At 40.0% G+C, this 25,170-nt stretch overlaps 4 protein-coding genes across 7 annotated transcripts in view; all 4 read right to left on the reverse strand.

Annotated features, from left to right (window-relative positions):
• Positions 1–25,170, reverse strand: part of LOC145492832 (potassium voltage-gated channel subfamily A member 1-like) — an 86,429-nt gene that overhangs the window by 18,806 nt on the left and 42,453 nt on the right. The window lies entirely within an intron of this gene.
• LOC145492006 (uncharacterized) lies at positions 15–4,888 on the reverse strand. 3 transcript variants are annotated; one of them, XM_081471319.1, is made up of 2 exons: positions 4,063–4,888; positions 15–3,766 (listed from the first exon to the last, which is right to left on the reverse strand). In XM_081471319.1, the coding sequence occupies exon 2, from the start codon at positions 3,593–3,595 to the stop codon at positions 2,312–2,314; it is 1,284 nt and encodes a 427-aa protein (XP_081327445.1). In that variant the 5' UTR covers positions 3,596–3,766; positions 4,063–4,888; the 3' UTR covers positions 15–2,311. The 3 variants fall into 3 exon arrangements, with proteins under 3 accessions (XP_081327445.1, XP_081327444.1, XP_081327443.1); XM_081471318.1 differs by having other exon boundaries at positions 4,037–4,888; XM_081471317.1 differs by having other exon boundaries at positions 3,864–4,888.
• On the reverse strand, positions 11,881–17,025 carry LOC145493961 (arylacetamide deacetylase-like). The gene is made up of 5 exons (XM_081473454.1): positions 16,511–17,025; positions 15,692–15,941; positions 14,316–14,379; positions 13,184–13,385; positions 11,881–12,794 (listed from the first exon to the last, which is right to left on the reverse strand). Exons 1-5 carry the CDS (start codon positions 16,667–16,669, stop codon positions 12,258–12,260), a joined length of 1,212 nt encoding a protein of 403 aa, XP_081329580.1. The 5' UTR covers positions 16,670–17,025; the 3' UTR covers positions 11,881–12,257.
• LOC145493960 (uncharacterized) lies at positions 17,503–25,069 on the reverse strand. 2 transcript variants are annotated; one of them, XM_081473453.1, is made up of 13 exons: positions 24,930–25,069; positions 24,462–24,568; positions 24,188–24,294; positions 23,209–23,304; positions 22,951–23,046; positions 22,239–22,324; positions 21,622–21,672; positions 21,145–21,245; positions 20,223–20,298; positions 20,059–20,121; positions 19,490–19,969; positions 18,551–18,638; positions 17,503–18,000 (listed from the first exon to the last, which is right to left on the reverse strand). In XM_081473453.1, the coding sequence occupies exons 1-13, from the start codon at positions 24,999–25,001 to the stop codon at positions 17,690–17,692; spliced, it is 1,734 nt and encodes a 577-aa protein (XP_081329579.1). In that variant the 5' UTR covers positions 25,002–25,069; the 3' UTR covers positions 17,503–17,689. The 2 variants fall into 2 exon arrangements, with proteins under 2 accessions (XP_081329579.1, XP_081329578.1); XM_081473452.1 differs by lacking the exon at positions 24,930–25,069 and having other exon boundaries at positions 24,462–24,781.

A 25,170-nucleotide genomic window follows, 5' to 3' on the forward strand; every position in this document is an offset into this window, starting at 1 on the left:
TTTATCTTCGGATCTCGAGTCCAATAAAATCTGATCCTAATTTTAATCAGTCTTAAACACTGTTCTGTACAACATTCAATTATATTTATCAATCAACAGATATAAATTACTTCATGGAAAATGCAAGCATATTCATGAATATTCTGGTACAACCCTACAGCATTTTGTCAAATGGTGCACGCTTGGGAAACCCACTCAGCTGCTAGATTAGCTAAAAATGACTAAGACAACAGTTTTACTTTATGTTTTGAATGGAGTGTTTTGCAAAGCTTTTCAAATGCTAGGTCATTGGTGATGCTAACTGGAAAGGACTCATTTCTTTTAAGATGCTTAAAAAAATGGCCACCTTACCTTACAATGACAGTGCAGACACTTTGAAAAGATAAACTCGCTTTTGTTTTCGTTGCAGTGTTTTTGTTTTGCTGTTCTGAAATAAACGAGTCAATGGAGCTGTCGAAAGACACAAATCTTAAACTTGTTTCTGCCAAGACAATATTTCAAGAAACAAAACAATATCTTCTATTTTGTGTTTTTGTTCTCCATGCTTTCAACTAGTTCTCTACTAAGTTCCATAAGCAACAAATCCCCTCCAACTTATTACAGAAGTAAAAGAACTTTCAACTTTATAAAGAGCCCCAAGAGCAGAATTGTATGATTTTGCAAACAATTTGAAAAGTGAAATGCTGCTTGGCTGCCAGTGAACCTTGAATCAGAATATCCTTGTTATGGTTTACACTTAAAAAAAAAAAAAGATAAATGGCTCCTGACTGGACCTATTATTTTCTCCACTTGTGAAAAAGGTGATATGTGCCATTTGATTGGCTTTTGCTTACTTGTTAATGAAAACACAAGCAGGGGAGCTTTTACACACAAAAAATTAAAGCCATGATCAACTGTTAATTCTTGATTATGGCTTTTGAACAACCTGACCCTAAAGTGTTTAATCTATGTACCTTTAGACTTTTTGGTGGCTTTGTTTTCAGGAGGGCTTACTTATGGGTGGGCTTATTATCTGACTTTATAGCTTCAGAAATATGAAAAATTTGATGGACATGTAAGAAAAAATAAAACATGTTCTACCATCATTGCATTCACTTCAAAGTCAGTGAAATAAAGCAATGGCATAAAAGGGAGAAAAAAATAAATTTTGTTCTTTTACTCAGGGTCCGAAATTAACTTTTTCAGGCAGGTGCCAACTGGCAACTGAATTTTTTTTTAGTCACCAAATGGAAAAATGTGGTCGTGTGTTTCTGCCATACGCCCATGGTGTGGCTGACAGTTGAAAGCGCTGAAAACATGGCAGCACTAAATTTTGATTACAGTGCGTGGAATCTTACCTTCATTTTTGACCTAAGTTATTTTGTTTGGAAGTTAAAAACTTCGCAGAGACAAGGGGTAAGTTTCTTGCTTGAAACCAAACACAAAGTTTTTCCATTTAAAATGAAATCAATTCCTTGAACACCAGTTCAAGAGGCTAAAAGTTAGTTGCCTAGTGGTGACTAGTCTCAAAATTCTGGTTGTCAACACTCAATTTTCGGTTGCATTGGTGACCAGCTGGTCACAATTTCGGACCCTGTTACTGTTCCATGGGCTTATGTTCATGAGAGCTTAAAATTAATTGCATCTAAGGTTTGGGTAAGACTTGGAAGTTTATGGTATGTGATACAATGTAGTGCATGCAGATCTAGGAAATGTTTACTCTAACAGACATGAACCATATGTTTATATATTCAATCACATATAATGCTTCCTGTGAATTACTTGGCTAAGCTGGATGACTGCTCGCCATATAACAAAAAGCAGTGAATGTTCACTGGTCCATACCATACCTTACCCCTGTTGCATTAATTCTAGCTAATATTAACCATTTAACTGCCAATTTTTAATCGTTAAATCAGTTGTTTGGCTGCCATGATGTAAAATGAGCCTTAGTTTTGCTGAAAAAGCTATTTCTTTTTCCCAAAAAGATAAATTTCCCGAAGATTAAGTGTAAAAATTTACAAAATTTTAATTTGGCGTGTGCACATAAACCCAATTTAAACTTTTTTTTTGTGATTGCCTGTTCTGAATTTTTTTCTTGCCCCTTTCCTTTCCTTTTTCTCAGCCCTTTTACTCTCACTACCTTTTGTGTATTCTTTCTGGCGTAAAAAGTTAGGTATTAATTATGGGCAAAGCCTGGAAATGAGACCTTGATCAATTATAGATATAATGATCCATTTTAAGACCATTATTGCAAAATGTGGTCGATACATAATAATACATAAGGATAAGATACATAAGGGAGATTCATAGTAAATGAAAGTTCATTGATCTATAGCTCATCCTGTATAGACCACTCGACAACCTTTGCTAACTCTTCTTTGTGTTCTCCTTCATATTTACCAGTAGAGTTTCTGATAAACTCAACCACTAAACATCTTGGTAAGCCATTACTTAAATCGAGCAGAGAATGGGTTTTCAGTATGTCATACAGTTTTAACGTCAGATGAGGTTGGGGATTAACAACGCTGGTTTGCAATGATTTCCGTATTTTTTCAACAGCATCAATCTCTTTCAATGTAAGAACCTCTTTGAATGGCTTCTGTGTTACAATACCAACCACCTTTAACTGACCGTTGTTGATCCAACTCATTACTGGACCACCTGAATTGCCAGAGTTGAGTGGGCAATTTAAAGACATCACTGACGAGCTTATTTTAGATACGTCACCAGTCACAAAAAGAGCTGTATCTCCCGCATAGCCCATGGGATAGCCAAAAGAAAATATTGGCATGCCTGGTAACAATGACTGGTTGGACAAATGCAATGGACGAATTCCACTTCGCTCTAAATTAAGATCTGGACAATAAAGTAAAGCCAAATCATTACCCGCATCTTGGTATACGACCTTACAAGGTAATTCACCAATTAGTGCATTGGAAATACGGATTTGATGACCCTCCGCCTCATTATAGGTTTTGAGTACATGCGCACTGGTAACTATAAAATGGTTATGAAGAATAAACCCTGAACCTATGCCAATGTTGAAATAATTACTTGCAGTGGCACCCTCACTGCCCAACTCAGTCTGTCCACGTTCAACAACAAGTCGCTTACTTTCCTGCGTTTCCTCTTGAGTATCTTTGCTTCTGTCACAAGACTGGTAAACCTTTACTGCTATATCTTTCGTTTCATGTCTCTTTGTAGGAAATATGTCTCTACTGTCTCCAAAGGTAGCCTCAGTCTGGGAATATTCACGTAGAATTTTATCTTTCCCACCAGCTATAAGCGCAAGGTCTGTCAACTCCTGCCAACATCGCGGAGATGCCATCACTTTGCAAAATCCGGTTCCCGGTACTAATACCATCTTAGGAAACGTGCCAGTCACATTGGCAACACGTCCAGTTTGAAACTGTCTTTCTTCTGCATCGAGTACCACACTTGCCAATGCAACAGCTGTCGGTGAATGGACTATCTTACTTCCCAACGCATCGTCCATCAGGCCCTCGTAAACGGCCGATATCGAGGGCTGCGAAAGATTACTTAATATACAGACCTTTACACAAGCATTCAGAGCCTCTCTTCCATCATCGCCCAACAGATCAACGCTAATCATGGTCTGATGTTAACTGTTTGTCTGATGATGTTTCAGTGGTGCTTAACATGTACAAGAAAACATTCACAACCCAGGGATGTCCGATCGCTGAACCAAATCCAAGGAATCCAAGGATGATGGGGGTGTTTCTACCTCACGGGCGTAGATTGAGGGTGACTTCCTCTCGGGTTCCTAAACGAAGAAACACTATGTCAACTAAATATGACTTAACATTTTAAGTCTTGTAACTATTTTATGACGAAAAAGAACGACCTAATTTCACACTCACTGGGAGTCGAACTCGGGCCACTGTGCCCTTCCTTACCACTGTACCACCGTGCTGCCAGCTGCCGGAAAGATTAAAATTTAAACTATATATAATGAACAGTAATATAAATTAATATAGAGTTACCCTAACATACAAATGAAAGCTAACCGCAAGCAAAATGGAGTGACATTAACCGCAAGCAAAATGGAGTGGCACTAACCGCAAGCAAAATGGAGTGACGCTAACCGCAAGAAAATGGAAAAATATAACGCCCGGCGGAGTATGGGGTTTGGACGCCTGGATGTTGCTTATACAAGTTAGACGTGTTAATAAACCGCTGTACATGTTTACCTTGCCTGCTTGCGGTTAGCACGGTTAGGTTTGCTTGCGGTTAATGTCACTCCATTTTGCTTGGGAAAAATTAACGCCCGGGCGGAGTGTGGGGGTATTCAGCGGACACACTTTTATGTAAAAATACGTTGTGTAAGTGATCCCATAAAATTAAAGGACATTTCACTTGCACATACGTAACAAGACATACTTTTCCCGCGTAAAATGTAAATATGGCGGACAAAGTGGACGAGGAATATCTCCGTCTGCATTTGCATGATTAGAGAAAGGAAAATGGCTATGTCTTTGGTTTTTTCGAGGGTGATCTTAAAGAATTTCTCGAAGAATATATGTCTTCGAATTCAAGCTGCTTTGTTCTTTCAGATCGCCATAGTAAGGAATCTTACTTGCAGAAGGAATGCGAATTTATGCAAGATTTACTGAGATGATGACGGAGAAGACTGGGTGGGCTGCGACGGGTGCGCCCAACATTTCCATGCGAACTGCCTCGGTGTCAATTATTCCAAAGTCCTCTCACAGCCATTCTTCTTTTGCCCTCATTGAGAACCATTTTTAGAGTCGATTGCATTATAAACTAGCCCCAGATTATTTGTCTTAGACAAGATTTATGTTTTTAAACCAGTCTTGAACACGGCATAACATTATATCGATTCCATGTCAGTAAACCTAGAAGTGAAACTAAGAAAATACTCTTCTTTTTTCCTTTGCCATTAAATTAATTAAACCTTAGTCAGCTGCCACAGTGATGGAACAACGTACTTCAGTATGCCTCGGAAAAAGGCCACGCTTGTCCGCTTTATATCAATGCAGAACTCGGAATGCTACCATTCGATAGTAATGAATTTTTGCCGGACGATCCGCGCGCAATGGCGTAATTGTAACTTATGTACAGAAGAGGGGAAAACGAATTAAGTATGATAAATTCGCAAACAGAGGTAAAAATGATACCAGGTGTGCAACATTGAGCGAATGCACACTTTTGAAAGTTTTAAGGTCATTCCTCGCATTTACATTGCGCATCCTTACTGCGCATAATTTATGGCGTCATTAGCGTGCGCTCGCGTACGCGCATATTGAAAACGTGACGGATTTGCACCATTAACACATGCTATCAGACCGATGTAAAAATGTAAAGTCGTTTGCTTCTCACAAGCTGTAAGGATAGTCTTGGTTGCAGTCGTGGTTGCAGGGTGGAACTGTGAGCTGATGAACTAAAACCATGCGGGATCGGGAGCTACTTGCTAGCTCCCGGCAATGTGAATTTTCAGAAGGGTACATAACCTAGACCTCAACAATGGCGCACGCTCCCAATGCTGATGCCTATTTAGTCGGAGAGAAAAGCAGTGAATAGCACTGTGAAGGTGTCAGTTTATGGTCCGCCGACTGTACGACTGTACAAGAAGGATCAAGCTCTCAAACATTTACGGCGCTGTTATCCAGGTACCAACTTCATTTGGGTGAGAAGCGTAAGTGTGGCATAAGGGAAATTCATGACGTACTTAAAGACTTAGACCAATTATTCCCTGTAAAAGGGTGTAGTGATGAAATTTATAATCGAAGGCAGTGGATTGAACTTGAGTCTGCAAGGGTCGCAATCAAAGAACTTATTGAGAACGAACATGGTACTGGGTTTTTCATTAGTGAACATTTTGTCCTTACCAGTAAACATGTTATTGACACTGAAATGACTGATGACAGTCTTAATCCTATTTATATTTCCAATGATATCATTGGTGAAAACATTCTGTGCGAAGTCATACATGTTGATCCAGCCAGTGATCTTGCACTTCTTCATTGCCAGCATACAGTAAATGGGGTTTATTGTCTACAGCTGTGTGACGATGCCCAGTCAACTTTAATTGGTATGCAAATTGGTTGCTTTGGATTTCCCAATGGTCATAGTGGGAAAACTGCACTATTCATACCTGGATCTGTTTCCAGTATGTCTCCCCGCTATGGGGAGAGCCGTGAACCGTTGATGGTCTTATGTTGCCCACTTAGCCATGGTACTTCTGGTGCCCCTGTTATATCATTGCCTGTTGAAGGACATGCAAAGGCTGTAGGAGTTGTACTCCAGAAACAGATTCTAATGGACATCTTAACACCAGACGAGAAATTAATCATTGCCAAAGTGCAAGAATCATTAAACACCAGTTCCTTATGTGACTTAGAGGATGATGAAATAAGTAATGCAGGGACAGTACAGCCTGATCCATGTCAGACACAGTTAAATCTACTGCTACTGAAATTGTATAACTGCTTAGAGACACACTGTCAATCTGGACTGAGCAAAGCAGCACCAGCAACTACAGTTCAAGAATTTATAAAGGATGCTGTTAAAAATTATCATGGAGATAATTGTGAAGAACTCGTTGAGCTAAACAATAATTGAAGAAGAGGGAATACGAACATCCAGAAAGTGACTTTAATGGTGATGTACTTTCTCTATAGCATGCCATAGAAAACACAGCCAATGAAAATATAGGAAAGCTGCTGTATACTCTACATTCTTATATCTACTTAACAGTAACCTTCCCACTGAACACAACACGTATCTCACATTTTTCACATTATTTTCTCAGATATGTTAAGGATAGAATGCTAATGAGATTCAAATTCCTTATGATAAGCATCACAAAGTGTCCTCATTGGTGAAAAGTCACCAGAACACACAATATTCTGTCAAGTATGAAGTAATATGAAAATGCCAAATGACCCTGCCAAATATGAAGTACTGATTTTAAAAACAATACTTGCATTCAATCGTGGACACAAGTGTATTTTCTATGGCATGGTATAAAATAGTTATGCAACATTTTCTTGTGGTATACCATTGAATAATCTGCTTGTTACTTGTATTAATTTTGTTTGCATGAGCCTACCACAATGGGAATTTCACATAAGATTTTCCACTTTGGGGAAGGCTATTTTGTAAGTCTGCGAACCCCAACCGCGAACCACAGTCTCTTTTCACAGGTCCCGAAAGATTCCTGCCAAAAAATCCAAAATAAAGGCATAATGCCCTAATATGGTATTTATTACATGCGGGGTGCCTCCACTGACGCCAAACTGACCAGTCAGAGACCAGTGGGAATATGCAAGGAAAATGGAACAACATTTTCTGATCAAACCGGACCAACTAAGAGGAATGGCTCTTACCAGTTTTTATTCCTTTTCTGAATTTTCTACTTAAAGTGCTACTGAAATGAAATTTTTGTACGTGAGATTTTTGCTTAGTAATAAAGTTTTAACCTTACTTGGAAACACTGCAGACTTTATTTTCGCATACGGTAAGGGAAAGCTGCTTTTTCAGCCGTTCGAAGTTGGCTTGTTAAGCCCAAAATTGGCAGCCATCTTGGTGCAGCCAAAACAGCCCAGTGACGTCATTGGTTGTATTACTCTCATGCCGCAATGAAAATTTAGAGTGATTATAGGAGAAGAGAATACTCTTCGAAGCCCCCCCCAAAAACATTTTAAGGACATCTCAGAGCTGTAAAGCAGATAATAACAGTAGACTTAGACATGAAGAGGTGGAGAGTTGATCCTGGGGCTTTTCAGTCTATTTAATTGATATTTGCAGGATATTTTATGTAAGCAAGCAAACAAGTGCAGGTTCTTAAATCGCAAAATCATCGGGACACTTGGTGAAATCACCAGCACTCTCGGGGGGGGCAACTCCCAGAAGAATTGGGTGGGAGTGTGCGGCCTGCCTCCCAAAACCCTTACCCTATTTATGGCCAGAATCTGCGAGATTCCCTACCCTATTTATGACCTGACCAGAAATTTGAAACCCTATTTATGACCTGACCCTAAAACCAACACCCTGTTTCAGAACTGAGTTAAAATTAGTTCCATAGTTCAGAACAATGTTAAATTGCCGTAAACATAATTTGTGAAGGGCTTTTGTTGATTTTCTTTTCAATAAGGATGAAAAAGTGGCTTCTTCTTAAAAACAGACCCATATCAAGGCTATGGTGCAAAAAGCATACCCTATTTATGACCAAAATGGCCAAAATCAGCTAAAATCGATACCCTATTTATGACCGAAACAGCTGAAAAACCATACCCTTTGGGGCCGCACATACCTACATAGCCCATATAAGGGAGTACCCCCCCCCCCCCCCGTGCCAGCACTCAATTAAACAATATCTACACTCATAAAGTAAAAAGATCTGAAAACAAGAGAAAGTGGCTTTTGAAAATATTATCCGGAGTGCTGCTGCATGAATCGCAGCAACAATGCTTCGAGTTTTCGAGGCGCTTCACTTCAAGGAAACCGTGGACGCTTTGTGAGTTTCAGCGCGGACGAGATTGTGCTACAGTGACCTTTAGTCCAGTTGTATCTTCTACATCCTATAAGTGATCACAACAGCAGCAATTTAAGAAACCCTCTTTCATATGGAGGGAACAAATTTAAAATTATCAAAGGGAAACTAAGCTGCCAATGACCCTACAGGTATGTTTTCAGGAAACAAGAGAAAGTGTGACAATGTCGGCGGTGAAAGGTCACATATGCAAATTAGTTCAAATTCTGTCAATAAACCTTTGAAAAGAGTGTAAACTTAGTAGTGACGTTTTAACGAATTGCTTTGAACTTGGATACTATTAAATGAAGATTATAGACATAAGTGTGCACTAACGAACTCCAGTTCTTGGACCTCAATTTGCCCTCATTCGAGATGAATGCAGCTAATGAAATCCTTTCTCAAGAAGATCATGTGAACTTTGTTTCTTTGTACCTAAATGGTTCTACAGACCTCACAGAAATTCTTTTATCTGGCAATCATTCACAACATCTGCAAGGATCACAGTTCATGTCATATCTTCACAAGTCATCAGAAAGTGTCATGCATGAAGAGCCACCAACAAAACAAACCTCTCTTGCATTAGAGGCACTGACGCATTTCAAAGCAGCCCCTTTAATGGCAGAGGACTTCAGGGGTGTACCACCGACAGTTATTATTACTGGCAACTTTGATGTTTTGGGAGATGAAGGTTTCTTTTATGCAGAGCGGTTACCGAGTGCAAAGATTAAGGTCAAACACAAGAACTACAGGTCTTTTCATGGCTTTGTAACGTTGGCAACTGAAGGAGGACCAGCTATGACTGATGAAGGAGATGAAGCTTTTGCTGACATAGTGCAATACATAAAAGACATGACAAGCAGTTAGTGCTATGGAGGTAAAAAAAATGTCTTGCGCACAATCCACATCTCCTATACATGTCATCATCTGATCTTGTCACTTGAGAAGGTGCATAAGGCCATCACATTGCAGGGGTGTCATTAAGGGTTGGGTACCCTGGGCAAATTAAGGGTCGGGTACCCTAGCTAACTGAGGACAATTTTTCCTGCCTGGTTTGACCAACTAGAGGAAAATTTTTCAGTTCAAAAAGTTTTAACCACCTGTGAAAGCCAGTTGTCCCCATGATGGAAATGTTAATGAAACCTCTGCATTGACGACCCAACACTCACTGCTCCTTGCCAGGACTTTGGCCATTTTCAACCTCATACATACAGTCTTGTTCCTAATCCTTTCTCATCAGTCCCACTCAAACTCAGGTCCTATAGGTTTCCCTTGTCCACCCCTTGCATCAAACAGTCATTCTCACCTTCTTTTCTAACTGCTAGTTGGCTAAGCCAGTTCCACCTTCTATGTTGTATCATTCTCTTAATTTGTATAAGTCATGCACTTGGTGCTTAATGTTAGTTCTTGAAGAGACAAAGTGACTAGGATAGCTGAAAAAATTCACAGTTGCATTCAATTTTTTCTATCTCTTATCAACATCGCAAACGTACTACTTAATAAGTTAGTTTTAACATCAGTTTAGAGACATACAAGTTGCCAAATCAATACACTCAGGTTTTTTTAAACTACATCCGTTTACAACTCAAAAAATTATAGTCTTGATGTTTCATATTATTTACCCACTAAGGTTACATGTACAGCTGTAAATACTGTTGAACATACTTTTTGAGTACAGTGTACAAAATATTCACCTTGTTCACTACAGTAATTTAATTGGAACTAAGTTCTTAATTATTTATTGTAAGGTATTTTATTTATCCAGAATACAGTGCATTATAGTAGGTTCTTGTCAACAGTTTTTAATTGTCTTTGAAAGAAACTTTCTTAAAAGGATAGTAGACAGTAAAGCCTGCAGAGTCAAAACAGAACACTCAGTAAAACATGTTCACTGTCATCCTGGATGGAGAGGAGGGCAACCAACTTTTTAATTGGATGTGGGTTAATATGGTTAGTTTTTTTTTATTTTGTATATAGATAAAAGCAGTGTGAAGTGAAATAGTACAACCAAAACCCAGGAAGATAGTTACGATTTTTATTCATGTCTAGCCTGATTTTCTCAGAAGATCATTTACGATGTGATACAAGCAAATAACTACAAAAGCTATATAGAACTGAATGAGTGAGGATGCAATAAAGTAAAAAAAGAAACAGCTGTTTGAAGACTATTTATTATTTCTTTCTACATTGCTGTTATGTTGTAGATCTATTACAAATCGATTACCGCCTAACAATAATTTCATTAAAATATCACAATCATGAATGGCTGTAATAAACTTCTGTTAAAACTAAGTTTGGTGGAGAAACCATAAATCTGGGCATTACTTTACATTGTGTCATTTTTTAAAACAATATTTCTTTTAATTCTACATATCCCACGTTGCTCTCATTCTGAAATCAACAGCAACTGAGTTGTTTCTAAAATCCGATACATACACAAAAAATGTAGTGTAAACCCCAACCTGAGAAAGAGGTGACTGCTTGAGGTTATTCACTAATTCTAGATCCAGTACTGTATTAATGTAATAAATATCTTTTCTTTTAAATGGGAGTGAATCAAAGTAAATAAGAAATCTGTTCGCACGATAAACCATAGCCTCCTACACAGACACTCTTCAGGCTCATCATGCAATCTTCCTCCTGTTCGTGGGGGAAAACGCATGCATGACGAGCCTAAAGAGCATCTGCGTAGGAGATGAGATAAGCCATGACAAAGAGAAGCTGTTGTAAGTGATCACCAATGGGACTTGGGACTAGTGGTCATAGCTAGTAGAGCTGGTAGGTTCCATTAATGAAATCTCATAACTGACCACTCACAGTGTAGACGTACAAGTTGGTTGACTACATGCAGTGGTGGATCCAGACCTCATTACAAGGTGGCGACCTAAATTTTTTCTACAGCTAAGGTGTGGTGCAAAATATTTTAGATTTTAGGCCCTTCAGGCCTGAAGTATTTTTCCTAATAAGGGGCTTGGGAGGGGGGAAAGTATACTCGGAATGCAGTGTGACTCCCTGCATTCAGTCTCAGGATTTGTCACTTATGGCATCTTTATAAACAAGGAAATTGAACGTTCAGTGTACATTTTTTGGTAGTCATGGTCACATACGGGAGATGTGACGCGTGTAGAGCTTTTAGCAAGTGATGTTTTGTGAAGGTCTTCGTATTAAATTAAAGCTGAAAATGAGAGTGGTCACTTGTATTAGGAGGGCTTCAATATATGTATCAATATTCTTTTGTATTGATTATAATTGTGTAGGATGAGCAGGGAAATAATAACAACTAACTGCCTCATTTATCTTTGGATCACCAACCTATTCCCTTCAAAAGGCGATTCACAGTGATTTCTGACAAATATTTAATAGTAGTGAATGATGGGAACAGGAATCGAAACAACAAAGAAATGAGTTAAAATGCATTCAGCTAGGAATCAAACCCAGCTCTCCTGGTTACCAGTCAGATGCCGTACCACTAGGCCACTGAACCAACCCCGCCATTCAGCCGAATTGGAAGGACCTTGATATGAGGTGAAAACCACATGCTGGCCACCGTAGTACTGATGCATAAGTATGCATTTCTCTAGGAATTTTAGCAAAATGTAATGACCAGTTCTCTCTATGAAACTCACCTGCAGGGAATCAGGAATCATGGTAGACCTTGTATTCATCAAAACAGTAATATCCAGTCTAAGATGATGAATACAACTAAAATGATTCTCTGCAGGTGCATCTAATAGAGGGAATTGTCCATTATACCACTGTCCTACAACTCTTTCAGATAATCAACTAAATCTCGAAACATTTGATTAAACTCTTCTGTCGTAAACATAGGGTCATTCTGAACAAACATAAAGGCGTGATACGTCATGTAATTGTAGTGTGTCACTTTAACTCCCGCATCTTGTAAACGTGCCTTATACAAAACATTTTCATCCTTAAGAATATCAAATTCACATGACATCAGTAAAGTTTTGGGCAGCCCCTTCAAATTATCTGCCATCAAAGGGCTTGCTCTGTAATCAGTAAGAGCATCCAAAACAACCTCGGGAATTCCATCCAGTGGCTTTATCTGAGGTTTGCGCTGCCCCTTCTCCTCAACTCCGATGTAAGAAGAGTACTTTGTGTTCTGAAGATGCTTTGAATGACTGTGTGCCAAAAATGAAGAAACCATGTCTGGAGTTCCTGTCATGTAGTAGGACCAGTAACTTGCCATTTTGTACGTTGTTAGAAATGAAGTGCTTAGCTTTTTATAGGAAGGGAGTGAAAAGTCCATGAACTGTAGTGGGGGGTATATAAGAATCTGCAACCAGAAACAAAACCGGTATTAACTTATAGTTTTAGGTAGCACAGAAGTCGTTGTTAATTACAACTGCATTTGAGCCCAGTGGCCCATCAGGTCAGCACTTATCTACACTAGTTCCTGTATTATGAAGCAACTAAGAGTATTTCTACTCCACCCTGGATGGGATATTAGTCCATGGCAGGGTTACCCCCAGCATTAAAAGGGCTGGTTCCCATTTATACACCTGGGCGGAGAGATGCACCGCGAGAGTGAAGTGTCTTACCCAAGAACACTGAACACAATGTCCCCAGCTAGGCCTCAAACCCGGACCACTTGATTCAGCACCCCCCCCCCCCTCCCCCCACCTGCCCTGCAGCTTCACTGGAGCTGGTCTGAGGTGTCCTTACCTGAGCAGCCAGTTGTTGTTTCCCTTCATCGCGAAGCTTAAGAGCTACAGCTGCTGCTAGGTTACCACCAGCACTATCCCCGGAAACAACAAGGCGGCTAGTATCAATACCATACTTATCACCGGTAGCTAGCAAGGTCTTAACAACAGCATAGCAGTCATGGAATTGGGCAGGGAAGGTGTACTTGGGAGCTAATCTGTACCTGAAAATATTAAACGATAACAATGTCAGTTGTAGCTAAATTCTGATCCAAACCTTAATGGACTAGAGGAAACTGATGGTGTAGCAGATTGCTTGCATGTAACTATGGCTTCTTTAACACAAAGTGACTAGAAATATTTGCTACACTTCCTTGATCTGGCTAGATGGTATGTTAGTTCATTGTACTATTCACAGCTTGCAGAATTCTAGGCAATTGTTTTTCACAAGGCCGCCCATGAGTTTTGATTTCTCCCGCTAAGACAAAGAAAAGTCTCAAGCTTGCAGAAAATAGAATTAGTCTTGGCATCTTGGAAAGCCTTGAATTAATAGAGCCATTAATTAATCACCCCTTAATTAAGCTCTCTCCCAGTTTATTTCTGATATGAAGAACTAACAATGCTCTAGCACCCATTTACTAAAGAGTCATTTGCAGTCAGAATACACATTAATGATGCCCTGAGCTATTTAAGCCTTGGGCAAAATGGAGCCCCCTCAATCATCCAACTAATTCACTTTAGTGCAAGTCTAATGGCCAAGCATTTCATCTCAAAAACCATTTTCGTATTAGCTTGCTTACTCAGGCACTACATCTATGCCGTTGCAGATAGTGAGTAGCCTGGCAGTGTGCAGTTGCTAACAAAATGGCAGCCACTTTGACATTTCCAAGTGTTTGCGAGGAGGATTTAGATAAAGTTTTGAACTACTAGGCATACATTTATACTGTCTAAAACAATTAGATTGATGGCTCTTAATTTTGTTGCATGATAGTTGACTCAAGCTGAGCTGTGCCCTCGTCAGCTATGACGATATAAAAATCTTGAGCTCATAATAATTATAACTGTTAATGACCATCACAACACAACACCTCCCAGTCTCTAATGTGATACAAATTGAAGTTAGCAAGTGATTGCCCTTCTGTATGTTCACTTACTCAACAGACACCAACACAACATCAGCTTCTTTAGCCAAACGAGAAATCACTGAGTGATACATTTCTAAAATAAAGGACAAAACCAATCAGGAGTAATAATGTAAGAGACTTTTTGGCAAAGACAGGGATGACTGGTATATACCTGCCAACTTTTTCTGAGTTATAGGCGCGAGATTTTTATCCTGGGAGTGCTGGGTTTTTTTGAAGACAACATGAGCATATCCGAAGATTCCCGAAGACGTCCAAAAACTTCCAAAGACAAGTGACTTTAAAGGGTTTATTTTGACCACATTTGCATACAATAGCAGAAGGGGAAACAGCCCTGACCATTGCAGTTCCAGTCTCTGAGGATGAGTATCACTTAACGCAACCTCACTCCCAGTGCTTTCTATTTGAAGAAGGAAGTATTGTCATTTACACATAGTTTTCATTTCTTACATCGATTTGTGAAGTCTTGGAGCCGACTGGCTCATAGCTGCCAGAGCTTATCCCGGTTTCTGTAGCATGAGGCGGCTAGGAGTATTTCTACTCCCCCTGGACAGGATGCTAGTCCATTGCAGGTCACTCCCCCACAACTTGTCAGGTTACCCCAACAATTGTCCGGTACCCATATCCTGGGTGGAGAGAGGCACTGTAAGAGTTACATGTCTTGCCCAAGAACACAACACAGTGGCCCTGGCTAGGACTCGAACCCGGACTGCTTGATCCAGGGACGAGTGCACTAACCATGCGGCCACTGCGCCTCCATAATCGATTTGAGTTTACCACACATCGATTTGAGGTTACACGTTTTAGAAATTGTGTCAAGCAAAGCTGCAACCACTCACATTTTTCAATTAGGTGTGAGAATTTGGCCCGTAAACCTGAGTCAGCGTGAGATTGAAGTTTTCAATCCGCAGGCATGAGACTCGCGCCTAAGGTGTGAGAGTTGGCAGGTACATGTATACTGGCACTGGTGGGATTTCAACCAGGACTCCTAATGAGAATTTACTTCTGCAGAATTGGCTAGCTGGATGATGATGGGACTTGGAATTCTCACTAGGATTCTGGCTTGAAACCTGTTGGATATTTGGATGATTTTTATCTTAAAAACTGTCAATCCAACATTTCATGGCGTTTTCAACAGGCGCTTCAGTCTGACAAAATAAAACTTTCCGTGACTTTCACGCATGTGATTATATAGGAGAAATTGTCTCAGCTCAGGTAGAAATTATAGACATTTCTTCAAAAGAATCCTAGCCTTGAATACGGTGGCTGTGCCTGCAGAACAAGCGGCAGTCAAAATTGTACTGTCAAAATTAAGGAAAGGACATAATAAAAGCCTTATAACTTATTCATTTATTTATTATTTATTTATAATATGATTTGTAACCCACCAACAGTTCCAATAGTCCATCCACCACCGTGCAGAAAAACAAGCCCAGTTGATTTCTTGCCTGCGTCAATTTTCTTTGGTTTGTAAATACGAACAGGAATGTTGGCTATCTTTTCATCTCTGATTTCCAAGAACCTTTCATGATCATGATCTTTTTTAGTGGCAGTTTTCAGTGCAATTGCCCAGCCCTGCATTGTTTTCTCATTTTCCATTGGTGAGTCACCAATCCTAAACAGTGAAGCTGTATAGCCCTTGAAATAAAAATCAGGATAAAATCAAGCCAACTAGGATAATATTTAACTCCGAAATTTTCAGGAAAATAGCGGGAACTTGATGTCCCCAGCCCACCTCCCAACCCCTAATCTACATCCAGTGGCTTTATAACTAAAACTGTGGTATCAAGAGTTGGGGAGGGCAGTAACGGCCAACTCTCTACAATAACCACTTTCCTCTGTCCCCAGTTGTTGTGGAGAAGTACGCGACTGTACAAAATGGCTGCGTCTTGTTTCCATAGCTAGGCTGATGCGAAAGCTTGACAAAGTTTGGGAGAATTCGGAAGTATTCATATGAAAACCTGATTACCTGGGACTCAGGTTTGATTCCCTTTAGCTAGATTTTAAGTTTTTTCTGCGGCTCAACTCATTAGGCCGGTGTTGCTCGAGGTCAAATAAAGTACCGCTATGAATTAGTACAACAATAAAACAATACAAATTCAAGGTAAGATATTTCAGTTTTTATCATGTTCCGCTGGTGAGGCATTTTACTTCACATCTACATTACTCAGCGTATTCTGTTCAGCCAACTGTGTTAGTCCACTTACCAGAAATTGAACGATATCCGAGGCGACACTCAGCACTCGCAGACCGGTTAACTGATCGTTAGGCATTCCTTCTGGTATAGTTCGATTGAAGTACATGCCAACGATAATGGCGACCAAGATCGCGAGAAACCCTGTGAAAATTAGACAACAGTTTGCCATGTTCGCCGCAGTGCATGCCCCGACTATGGCCGACTTCTTTTCTGTAACGAGCGTTACGTGACGAACCTAAACGAGCGTTTTATGTGGTGACGTGATGTCATCAACTAAAGTGTTTACCCACTTCGTTCTAAACGAGGTTGACTTTAAAATCCTTCATCAAAATCATGAGACATACAAAGAGGCGCTGAATTCATATCCTTTTTGCAACTTTTCAGCTCCTTAGCTTCGTTCGTTTGGAAACCAGTGTATTTGGAATTTGGGTAATAGCGGCGCGTGACAAAGCTAAAATCACGCTCGTGATTTTCAGCCATTTGAGATTGTAGGCATGCCGCTCTTTGAAGATGAATTATTTCGTTTAAAATCCTTACAAAGACTTAGAACTCTGCGAAGCGCTCACTCCTAGAAAATGACATTCCACATTAATAAAGAATCATTGAAGAGCCCTGAAACAGCAGCATGCAACACTGTCCCTTCGTTCGTGCCCAGATCCTACCGGCTAAGAGAAGCTATAAGGGCTATGGGGACGAAAATGAACTGCGGTTCGGCCTTATCTCCGAGCGCCTAAAAAATCATCAATAGCAGGTCGGCCCTAACGGACAGGGGTTCTTTGCAGCTCATATGGACATGTCAATATGAACCGTGGGTGCTTCGGGAAAACGCTGTTTTAAGGCCTTGATGGGGGCCAAGAGACCATTCATTTTCTCTTATGGGGGTATATTTTCGCGGCGTATAGTGGATTTTACTTCAGTTTTATCACAACGAACAAACGGGAAAAAAATCATAACAGCCCCGACTGCTTTGAGGCAAGAACGCATTTCCCTTTGTTTCTCGAATGGTTTTATTTGAACTTTTTAATTCAGTTTATAAACAGAAAACGTTTCTTCAACGATGAGTCCAAAAGATGCTCTTGATAAGCGGGATAAAAACCGCTTTGTGGTTTACGGTCGCGAAGAAAATATTTTTCACAAGAAAAATGAACGATCGCCTCGCTGTTTTTGCACTAATATCCAGACTGGAGTGTCATTCACAAGTTGTTTTCTTCGTCTCATTACGTTCGCTCTCGCATTTTTCAGCTTTGCTTTTATCCTCTCGTTCTTCATTTGCGCGCTCTATGTCACGCCTTCTGTCACTCTCTGGTTCACGATCACGTGTCTTTTCTCGCGGGCGCTCGCGTTCACGATCCTTTTCACGGTCAGTTCTTCGATCCCTGTCACGCTCTCTTCGATCGTCGCGATATCGATCACGCGGTTTTTCGTCACGAGTTTTTCTCGTATCACGTTCTGGTTCACGATTCTTCTCCCTACCCTTCGGGTCTTTGCTCCGTTCTTTTTCTGCAAGAAACGAAAACGAAAACCTCAGGTATATCACAACAGGACAACAGAGGCGCATTTTTGAAGTATTGGAATGCTACGTCGGTTGTCGAAAAGAAACAACGACGGCAACGCCAAGGACAACGTCGATTAAAAAATGAATTTATATTCAACATACGAATCTCGCAAAAATTTAGGTTCATTCAGTTTGTCTCTTACTTGTCACGGCTCTCATGAGATATTGTAAGGAAGACGCTTTGATTAAACATTTTGACTGAATCCCATAAATCTCTAATGGGCTTTTGGTTTTGAGCAGTACTGTATTTGAAAACTTTCTCATTGCCTAGGTGTAATGCTCTGGGCCTGTATAGACAGGAGGTTATATTATTACTTATAACGCCTTGTTATATAAACCCTTTTAATAAAAATGTGATCCTTGGATAATGCAATTCAAGAGTTTCCATAGGCCATTATACCATGCTCTGTGTTGTTATTTTCTATATGTTGCGGGCTTTTTTTAATAAAACAATCATTCCACTCGCGCTTGTTGGCTATCCAGTTTAATAAGTACCTGTAGTTTCACTTGTTTTTGGCGAGTCTGCTTTTGAACCTCCCCGTGAAACTGATCTTGGCTGGTAAATAGCTCGGTCAGGTCGATCCTACGAGGAATCACAACAAGTAGTTTATTTTTAAGTCGGCAATAAAGGAGTCTGAACGAGCGAGTGCTCGAAAAACAGGGTAGGTTTGGGGTGAGTGCAAAAAAAGTGACAATACTACGTTTGGTGACTCCGAGAGGGCGACCAGACACAGAATTACAAACAATAATATTCAGCGCTCACCTACCCTGGGTGCCAGAGGGTTTTTGACTTTTTCTTTCGTGGCGAAGCCGCTATCAGTAGGCGGCTTTACGACGAAAACAAGCCTCTGGCACTGGCTATCGAACGCGAAGCGATTGACACTAAGTTTACGTTTAAACCGAACGACGGTTAAACTCCACTGAAATTGAATAATTAATAGTTTAAATATCTCTAGCGGTTCACACATTCTGCAGGCATGCGTAGCTTAATTATTCCGAGTGGTTCAGTATTACAACAGGCACCCAGGGTGGCGCTCACCCATCTAAATCGCCTACACTGAAGGTTATTCATTTACCCTTACTGGAGAAAATTATAGGCGTTCTTACAGTTCATTACTCGCTATGAAAAATCTCCTTACGGTAAAATGTCTAACTGGGAGACATTTCTGATCAAAAGTCAATTCCGCCTGCACAACAAAAGTGCAGGCTTTCCACTGATAACAACTTCATTTTTCATTCTTTTACGGCGCTCAAGATTCCTCCCCTTCTCCTACCTTTAAAACCACCCGCAAATAACCATTTTTTGTTGTTGTTTAATGCTCTAAGTCTCTAACACATAGGCACACAGCGCTTTTGCGACATCACGTATTTAAAAGTGACGAGCCAAAACGCGGCTCAAAAGGGACTACCATTTATCATGTTTTTGCTTTTTACCTTGTTTCGTAGTCGCCGCTGTTTGATCGCTTCTTCTTCACTTCGACTTTTTTCCTCCTTTGAAGTTCCCTTGGCTTCCTCTCCTGGAGGGGTGTTATCACCAACCTCTCCGCTGTCTCTAGCCTTCTTTTCGCTTTCCTTCGCCGAGTCGCTCACGTGCTCCTTGTCTTGCTCTTTACCGCGTTTTACACCTTTGTCAGAATCGGCTGCTTTCGGCAAGGTTTCTCGGTCTTTCGGCTTGTTTTCGGATTCTCGAGTTGGTCGCGAATCTCGTCGACTGTCGGGTCTTCGGTCTCGTCGGCCACTCGTGTCACTCCCGCCGTCTTTCCGAAAACGATCATCTCGTCCTCGATCACTTCCAGAACTTTCCGGAGCATCCCTTCGTTCTCTCCGATTAGTGTTTCGCCTGTCTTCCGGACGTCGCTCGTCGGAACGTCGGCTGTCGGGGCGCCTTCCGAATCTTCCCGAATCAGGTCGACCCTAGGATACAAGGAAAGAAAAGAACAAACGAAAAGTCACGATTTTATCACACGAAAAACGAGAACAAGAAATATTCAGTTATCACCGACCTTTTCTTCTTTTCCTTTGGATAGCAATTTTGAATCTGATTTGTCCTTCGAAGGTGGAGAAGTCTGAAAGGCAACCATCATAAAAACAATTGTTTACGGCCTGCGACACAGGACAGTTGTCCTTACATCAAACAATTATAATATTTCGTCTCCGATTGCTATACCTTTGAGTCTTTGCTGCCTTTTCTATCCATCTCATCTTTTCTGCGACTTTCTTCTTTACTTTTTGCATCTTTCCTCCTTGGAGGATAAAATATTTCGAAAAATAAATTAATTAATTAACAGTTATTGATTTACTTCGAACCTTCTTTGTTTTCAAAGTTGGCATTCGATGAGACTAACACTTTCACAACTGTTATATATTTTTATCTTATAAACTAACCTCTGATATAATAACCTATTACTTATGTTCATATTTTACATTTTGTTTTATTAACACAGTACAGATCTAAGGCGGCGTCCACATCTCGTCAGAGGAATCAGTCTGAAAACGCAGCTTTATTTCTAAGGTTAGGCCTACCGTCCACACTAATCCGTCACGAAAACGGAGCTTTTCGAAAACGCTCTTCAAACCGGAGGAATTTGAAAATGCAGCTTTATTTCTACGGTTTGGCCTACCGTCTACACTAATCCGTCACGGATACGAAGCTTTTCGACAACGCGCTTCAAACCAGAGGAATTAAAACGCCGGATTTGTTTTCGTGTCGATCGACGGAACACATTTTGAAAACGGAGATTTTCGAAAACGATGTCGTCACGATAGTCATAAAATTTCCCTGACAGAGTTTTCCGCAAACACAAATCCAGAATGACCAGTGATTTTTGCGTTTTAAAAGATCTCAGACGTAGTCACTAAAGCGGACGGAAAACATTTGATGCGTTTTCAGAGTGAGACCTCCGCTTTTAAATTCCTCCGGCGCAGTGTGAACGGAAAACATCTGATGCGTTTTCAGCGTGAAACCTCTGTTTTCAAATTCCTCCGGCGCAGTGTGAACGGAAAACATCTGATGCGTTTTCAGCGTGAAACCTCTGTTTTCAAATTCCTCCGGCGCAGTGTGGACGGCGCATAACAACAGTTAATCTTACTCGTCTTTAGGTTTTTCCTCCTTGGGAGGATGGCTTGATGTGCTTTTAGCACCTGAATCTTTGTTGGAAGACAAACTTGAGGCAGAAGATTTCTTTGGCGACTAAACAAAACAAGAAAGTAAAGTCAGGCTAAACATATAGCGTTTTTCTTTACACGTTGACCTTCCAGTCTTCAAACTATCTTATTTTTCCTTTCATGGTTTGTTAATACTATAATTGCTAGTTGTGGCATAATATTAAACTTCTAGTCTCGTTTGCAATTCAAACTTCCGGCACGAACTTCGATGGTGTCGCGGGGATGGGATGATAGTGCGGGGCGGGACACGGACTGCATAAATACGCTTGCTAGAACAGCGAGCTCCTGTTTGACACCTACTGAAGTTCTGAGTAACAAAGCTAACAGCTTTAACAAGAGTTAATCACTACGGAACTGCCTAACAGCTTGCAAATTATAAAACATAGCAAGAGAACGTTTACCTTTGAGAGTTCCTCCCTGTCAGGTCTTCTCTTTTTCTCTGGTGTACCACGCTATGATCAGGAAACAAAAAAACAACAACAACAAAGAAAAAATAGGCAGGTTGTTTTATGTTGATTTTATAGGCAACTTGCAAAATTGCCTCCTCGTGCAAAACAAAGGTGGCTAAAACCATTTGCATGCATTACTGGAGGTATGATATTAGCCAATCAGAGGCAGTAATTACTGTCCTGATATCGTTGTGATATCAAGTCACTGACCTGATATGGCTACGATATCATGACAGTCACTTGACATAATAATAATGTACCTTTTTGGTACACTTCAGCAGCATATCTGATTACAAGACTCTAGGTCTCGCTATGGGTATTTCAGCTTGACCATGTCTCACTAAAATACAAGCCATGGCTTGACCAACTCGAGTGAAATCCGCTGAAGCATACCAAAAACGTACGATTCGGGTGTAAATATTTTGCACTCTCAGCTGCTCAAACCTGAGATCTCTAGCTGGATAAGATGTCTAACTGTACACTAACCATTAGGCCAGGACACTTCTTTCTGATCAGATTCTACCATCACTATGACTAAACCTAGAGATATATTCATCAACAGCACTTACAGAAGACACAGGTCTGCTACGTGAACTCCTTTTCATTTTCAAATACTCCAGTAATGGTGTACTCGTCTTGGTTGACTCAGATGAAGCTAGGAATCAGAAAAACTCAATTTAAGTATGATTTACACTACAATGATCAAACCACAAAAAGAACCTGTTTTTCTAGTCTTGGGCTCAAGTCATGCAAACCATCCTGTCACCACCCAGCTGCTTCAAACTGACTTACATTCTGTTCTTGAAATAAACCAATCACAGTCCCTCTTTCTTTTTCTTGCAGAGGTTTGCACCTAAAATGTCTACCAATCAGTGGCGGTCCGGGTTTTTCCAGAAAGAAAACATCAAGATGGTAAGCTACACTGTGATTGGTGCAGTGTATACAACAACTAGGTGCTGACTGGTCCAAGAAAAACTATAACAAACAGTGGGAAAGGAATGTACACTGATGTGAAGCAGATGTGTGGGAAGAGGAGAACAGAATGTGCTGTGAGGGGAACTACTATTCTGCTAGCCTGCACTCAAGAAACATGCCACGCTGTCTCAGAAGCAATTTCTTTCCCTTGTGAGAGATAACTAAGCAAAAATTAACACAAATAAACAATAAACAAAAGCTTATGCTCATGTGCATTAGGTTCAGCTCATGTTAAGTTCAGCATTTAACCATGGCCTGAGCTGAAAATTTTTAAAGTTATGAGCAATGGATTTTAAAAGTATTTACATTTTTTTGCTTCAATCTCTTCTAAATGAGCTTCAATACTTGGAGGTGGTTCTTCAGCTTTGTTGAGAGATTCCACGAATGCCAGGTAGTCAGGATCTAGCAATGAAATAAAGGATAGAAGCATAAGAAACCAATAAAATCCTTCTAGTCTCAAAAAAATCCCACACAGCAAAAAAGTAGAGAAAAAGAATCCCAAACAACCTGAAATTGTACAAAAAATATTGCCAAAAATTTGGTTAAAAATGTAGAGTTACACACCTTCAAGAATGGTTCCAATCTTAGGATCTTTTTTGACTTTCTTTTTAGGCACTGCTTGATAAGGAGCATACTCCACAACAGCTGGATATTCTCCCCCTAGCAGCAAAATAATTATTTTAAAAAGTCAAGTATCGGAAGGTTTGAGCAAAATACCATTATTTGTCATCATGTGGTTCCCAAAAAATATCCATCCCCACCCATAAAGTTTGGAATAAAAGTCTGTGTCAAGCCAAGTGGTCCCTATTGGAGTTTCTCTAGGATAAGGAACCATGTCTACTCCCCGCTGGATGGGATGCTACTTTTTCCCATGGTTACCCCCAGCAGAAAATTCATCAGTACCCATTTAAATATAACAGAACTTATTATCCATCAAATATTTTCACTCGTGTACTATTGGTCTTAACATGTCATGTGACTGAATATTCCCCAGCTTAAACTGGGGAATATCCGAGTGATATTCCCCAATTTTAAAAACTGCCCATGTTGCAAGAAAGATTTGAAGGATAATAAAAACAATAGACTCCATTTGGTACCAAAATATGCTCAGATATTTGTCCGTGGACACTGTCTGTTCCTCAAAGCTCAAAGTTCACTCAAGAAAAACTGTTTGCTTCTTGGAACAGATAATGTCCACGGACGACTTCCAAGCATCTTTTCACACCAAATGGAGGCTATTGTTTATACAACACAATGACCCTGGCCAGGACAAGCAGCTTGATTTGAAGTCCAACAAACTAAACATTAGGCCACTGGGCTTTCCAAAATCCACCCATGGTAAAAAAAAAGGTAAATTCTGATGGGAAAGGGGTTCTCAAAGGCCAAAAGTTTAAAGGAGAGTATGAGACTGAACTGGAATTGCGAACCCCCCTAAAAAACAATCTTTGAGGGGTGAGCAGTGGGGGAAGGGGGATATTCTCAGGACAGTATAGAATTTTCTGGAACAAAAATATCTTAGAAAACAAGAAAGTATTGAACATACCTCTGCTATCCACAAAACAATGACCATCAAATTGATCTCGAAATGTTATTATGTCATCTCTGTTTTTAAAATTGATGTAAGCTCTTGAAAAAGATATGGGGCCAAAGCTGCAAACAAATTGTTAAAATTTATTCCTATTTTACTTATTACAGCCTAAAAATATCTGTACCATTATTTTAGTCTAGTGTTTGGTGGTCACTTTTGTCTGTACTCTGCTGGCAATATCAAACAGATAAAATGAAACAGAACAAAAGGAAATAAAACCTTTTTATACCTCATATCACTACCAACAAAATAGAAAAAATCATGCTCTGGCAGGCCGCCAAGCTCTTCTTTCAGCTGTTCTTCAGTGAGTGATGGAGGAAGGCGTCGAATCACAACCTCAAAGGACATTGGAAAAGAAACATGAATACATGTATGCAAGCAGTCGACTTGGGTCTTAGATTTCTTACTCAAATGCATTTGAAAAAGGCTAGACTCCATGACTGTTGTTACACCGTAGTTCTAAAATAGCTTTCCAGCAAATAATTATACAAAGCTTATTCAAATTCTAAATCATTATTAATAAATTTGAAAACGTAACTTTGACAATGCTCTGATATTCCGAGTTGATGTAAGCTTAGTAAGCTTATAAAGTAATGTGAGTGTAGGACATACGAAACTCGAATGTTGTAGAGAGATAGACAAACAATTAGATAGAGACCAAGCTAAATTCAAAGCTCAGAGCAATTTAAATAAACACCTTTGTCGGAAACAGCAGCCTTTCTTTCTTGGTTTTGGAACTGGGTGGCTTTTCGATTTCACTTTTCCCCATTTTCCTAATCAACGTTGATTTTCACTACATCTTCGCCATCTTTGTTATGAAAAACTAGTTTCAGTCTCTCGTCGATTGTTGGAAATTTCGTGTACCAAAAGCATGACGTACAAATATTTCATGCAATCACCGCTGCTCCAAAAAAAAATTGATTTCTTTCCTCACATGA

Source organism: Orbicella franksi, chromosome 7 (genome assembly GCF_964199315.1).
Source record: "Orbicella franksi chromosome 7, jaOrbFran1.1, whole genome shotgun sequence".
NCBI classification, from domain to species: domain Eukaryota; kingdom Metazoa; phylum Cnidaria; class Anthozoa; order Scleractinia; family Merulinidae; genus Orbicella; species Orbicella franksi.

Excerpts from the sequence above, each read along its gene's own strand:
- LOC145493960 (XM_081473452.1), bottom strand. The coding sequence starts at position 24,670 with ATGGAGTCTAGCCTTTTTCAAATGCATTTGAGTAAGAAATCTAAGACC. Across the intron at positions 24,295-24,461 it reads TTTGTTGGTAGTGATATGAG|CTTTGGCCCCATATCTTTTT; the intron begins GTATAAAAAGGT and ends ATTTGTTTGCAG. Across the intron at positions 20,122-20,222 it reads AAGGCAGCAAAGACTCAAAG|ACTTCTCCACCTTCGAAGGA; the intron begins GTATAGCAATCG and ends GTTGCCTTTCAG.
- LOC145493961 (XM_081473454.1), bottom strand. The coding sequence starts at position 16,669 with ATGGCAAACTGTTGTCTAATTTTCACAGGGTTTCTCGCGATCTTGGTC. Across the intron at positions 15,942-16,510 it reads CGGATATCGTTCAATTTCTG|GGCTATACAGCTTCACTGTT; the intron begins GTAAGTGGACTA and ends TTTTATTTCAAG. Across the intron at positions 13,386-14,315 it reads GTTGTGTTGGTGTCTGTTGA|GTACAGATTAGCTCCCAAGT; the intron begins GTAAGTGAACAT and ends TAATATTTTCAG.
- LOC145492006 (XM_081471319.1), bottom strand. The coding sequence starts at position 3,595 with ATGATTAGCGTTGATCTGTTGGGCGATGATGGAAGAGAGGCTCTGAAT.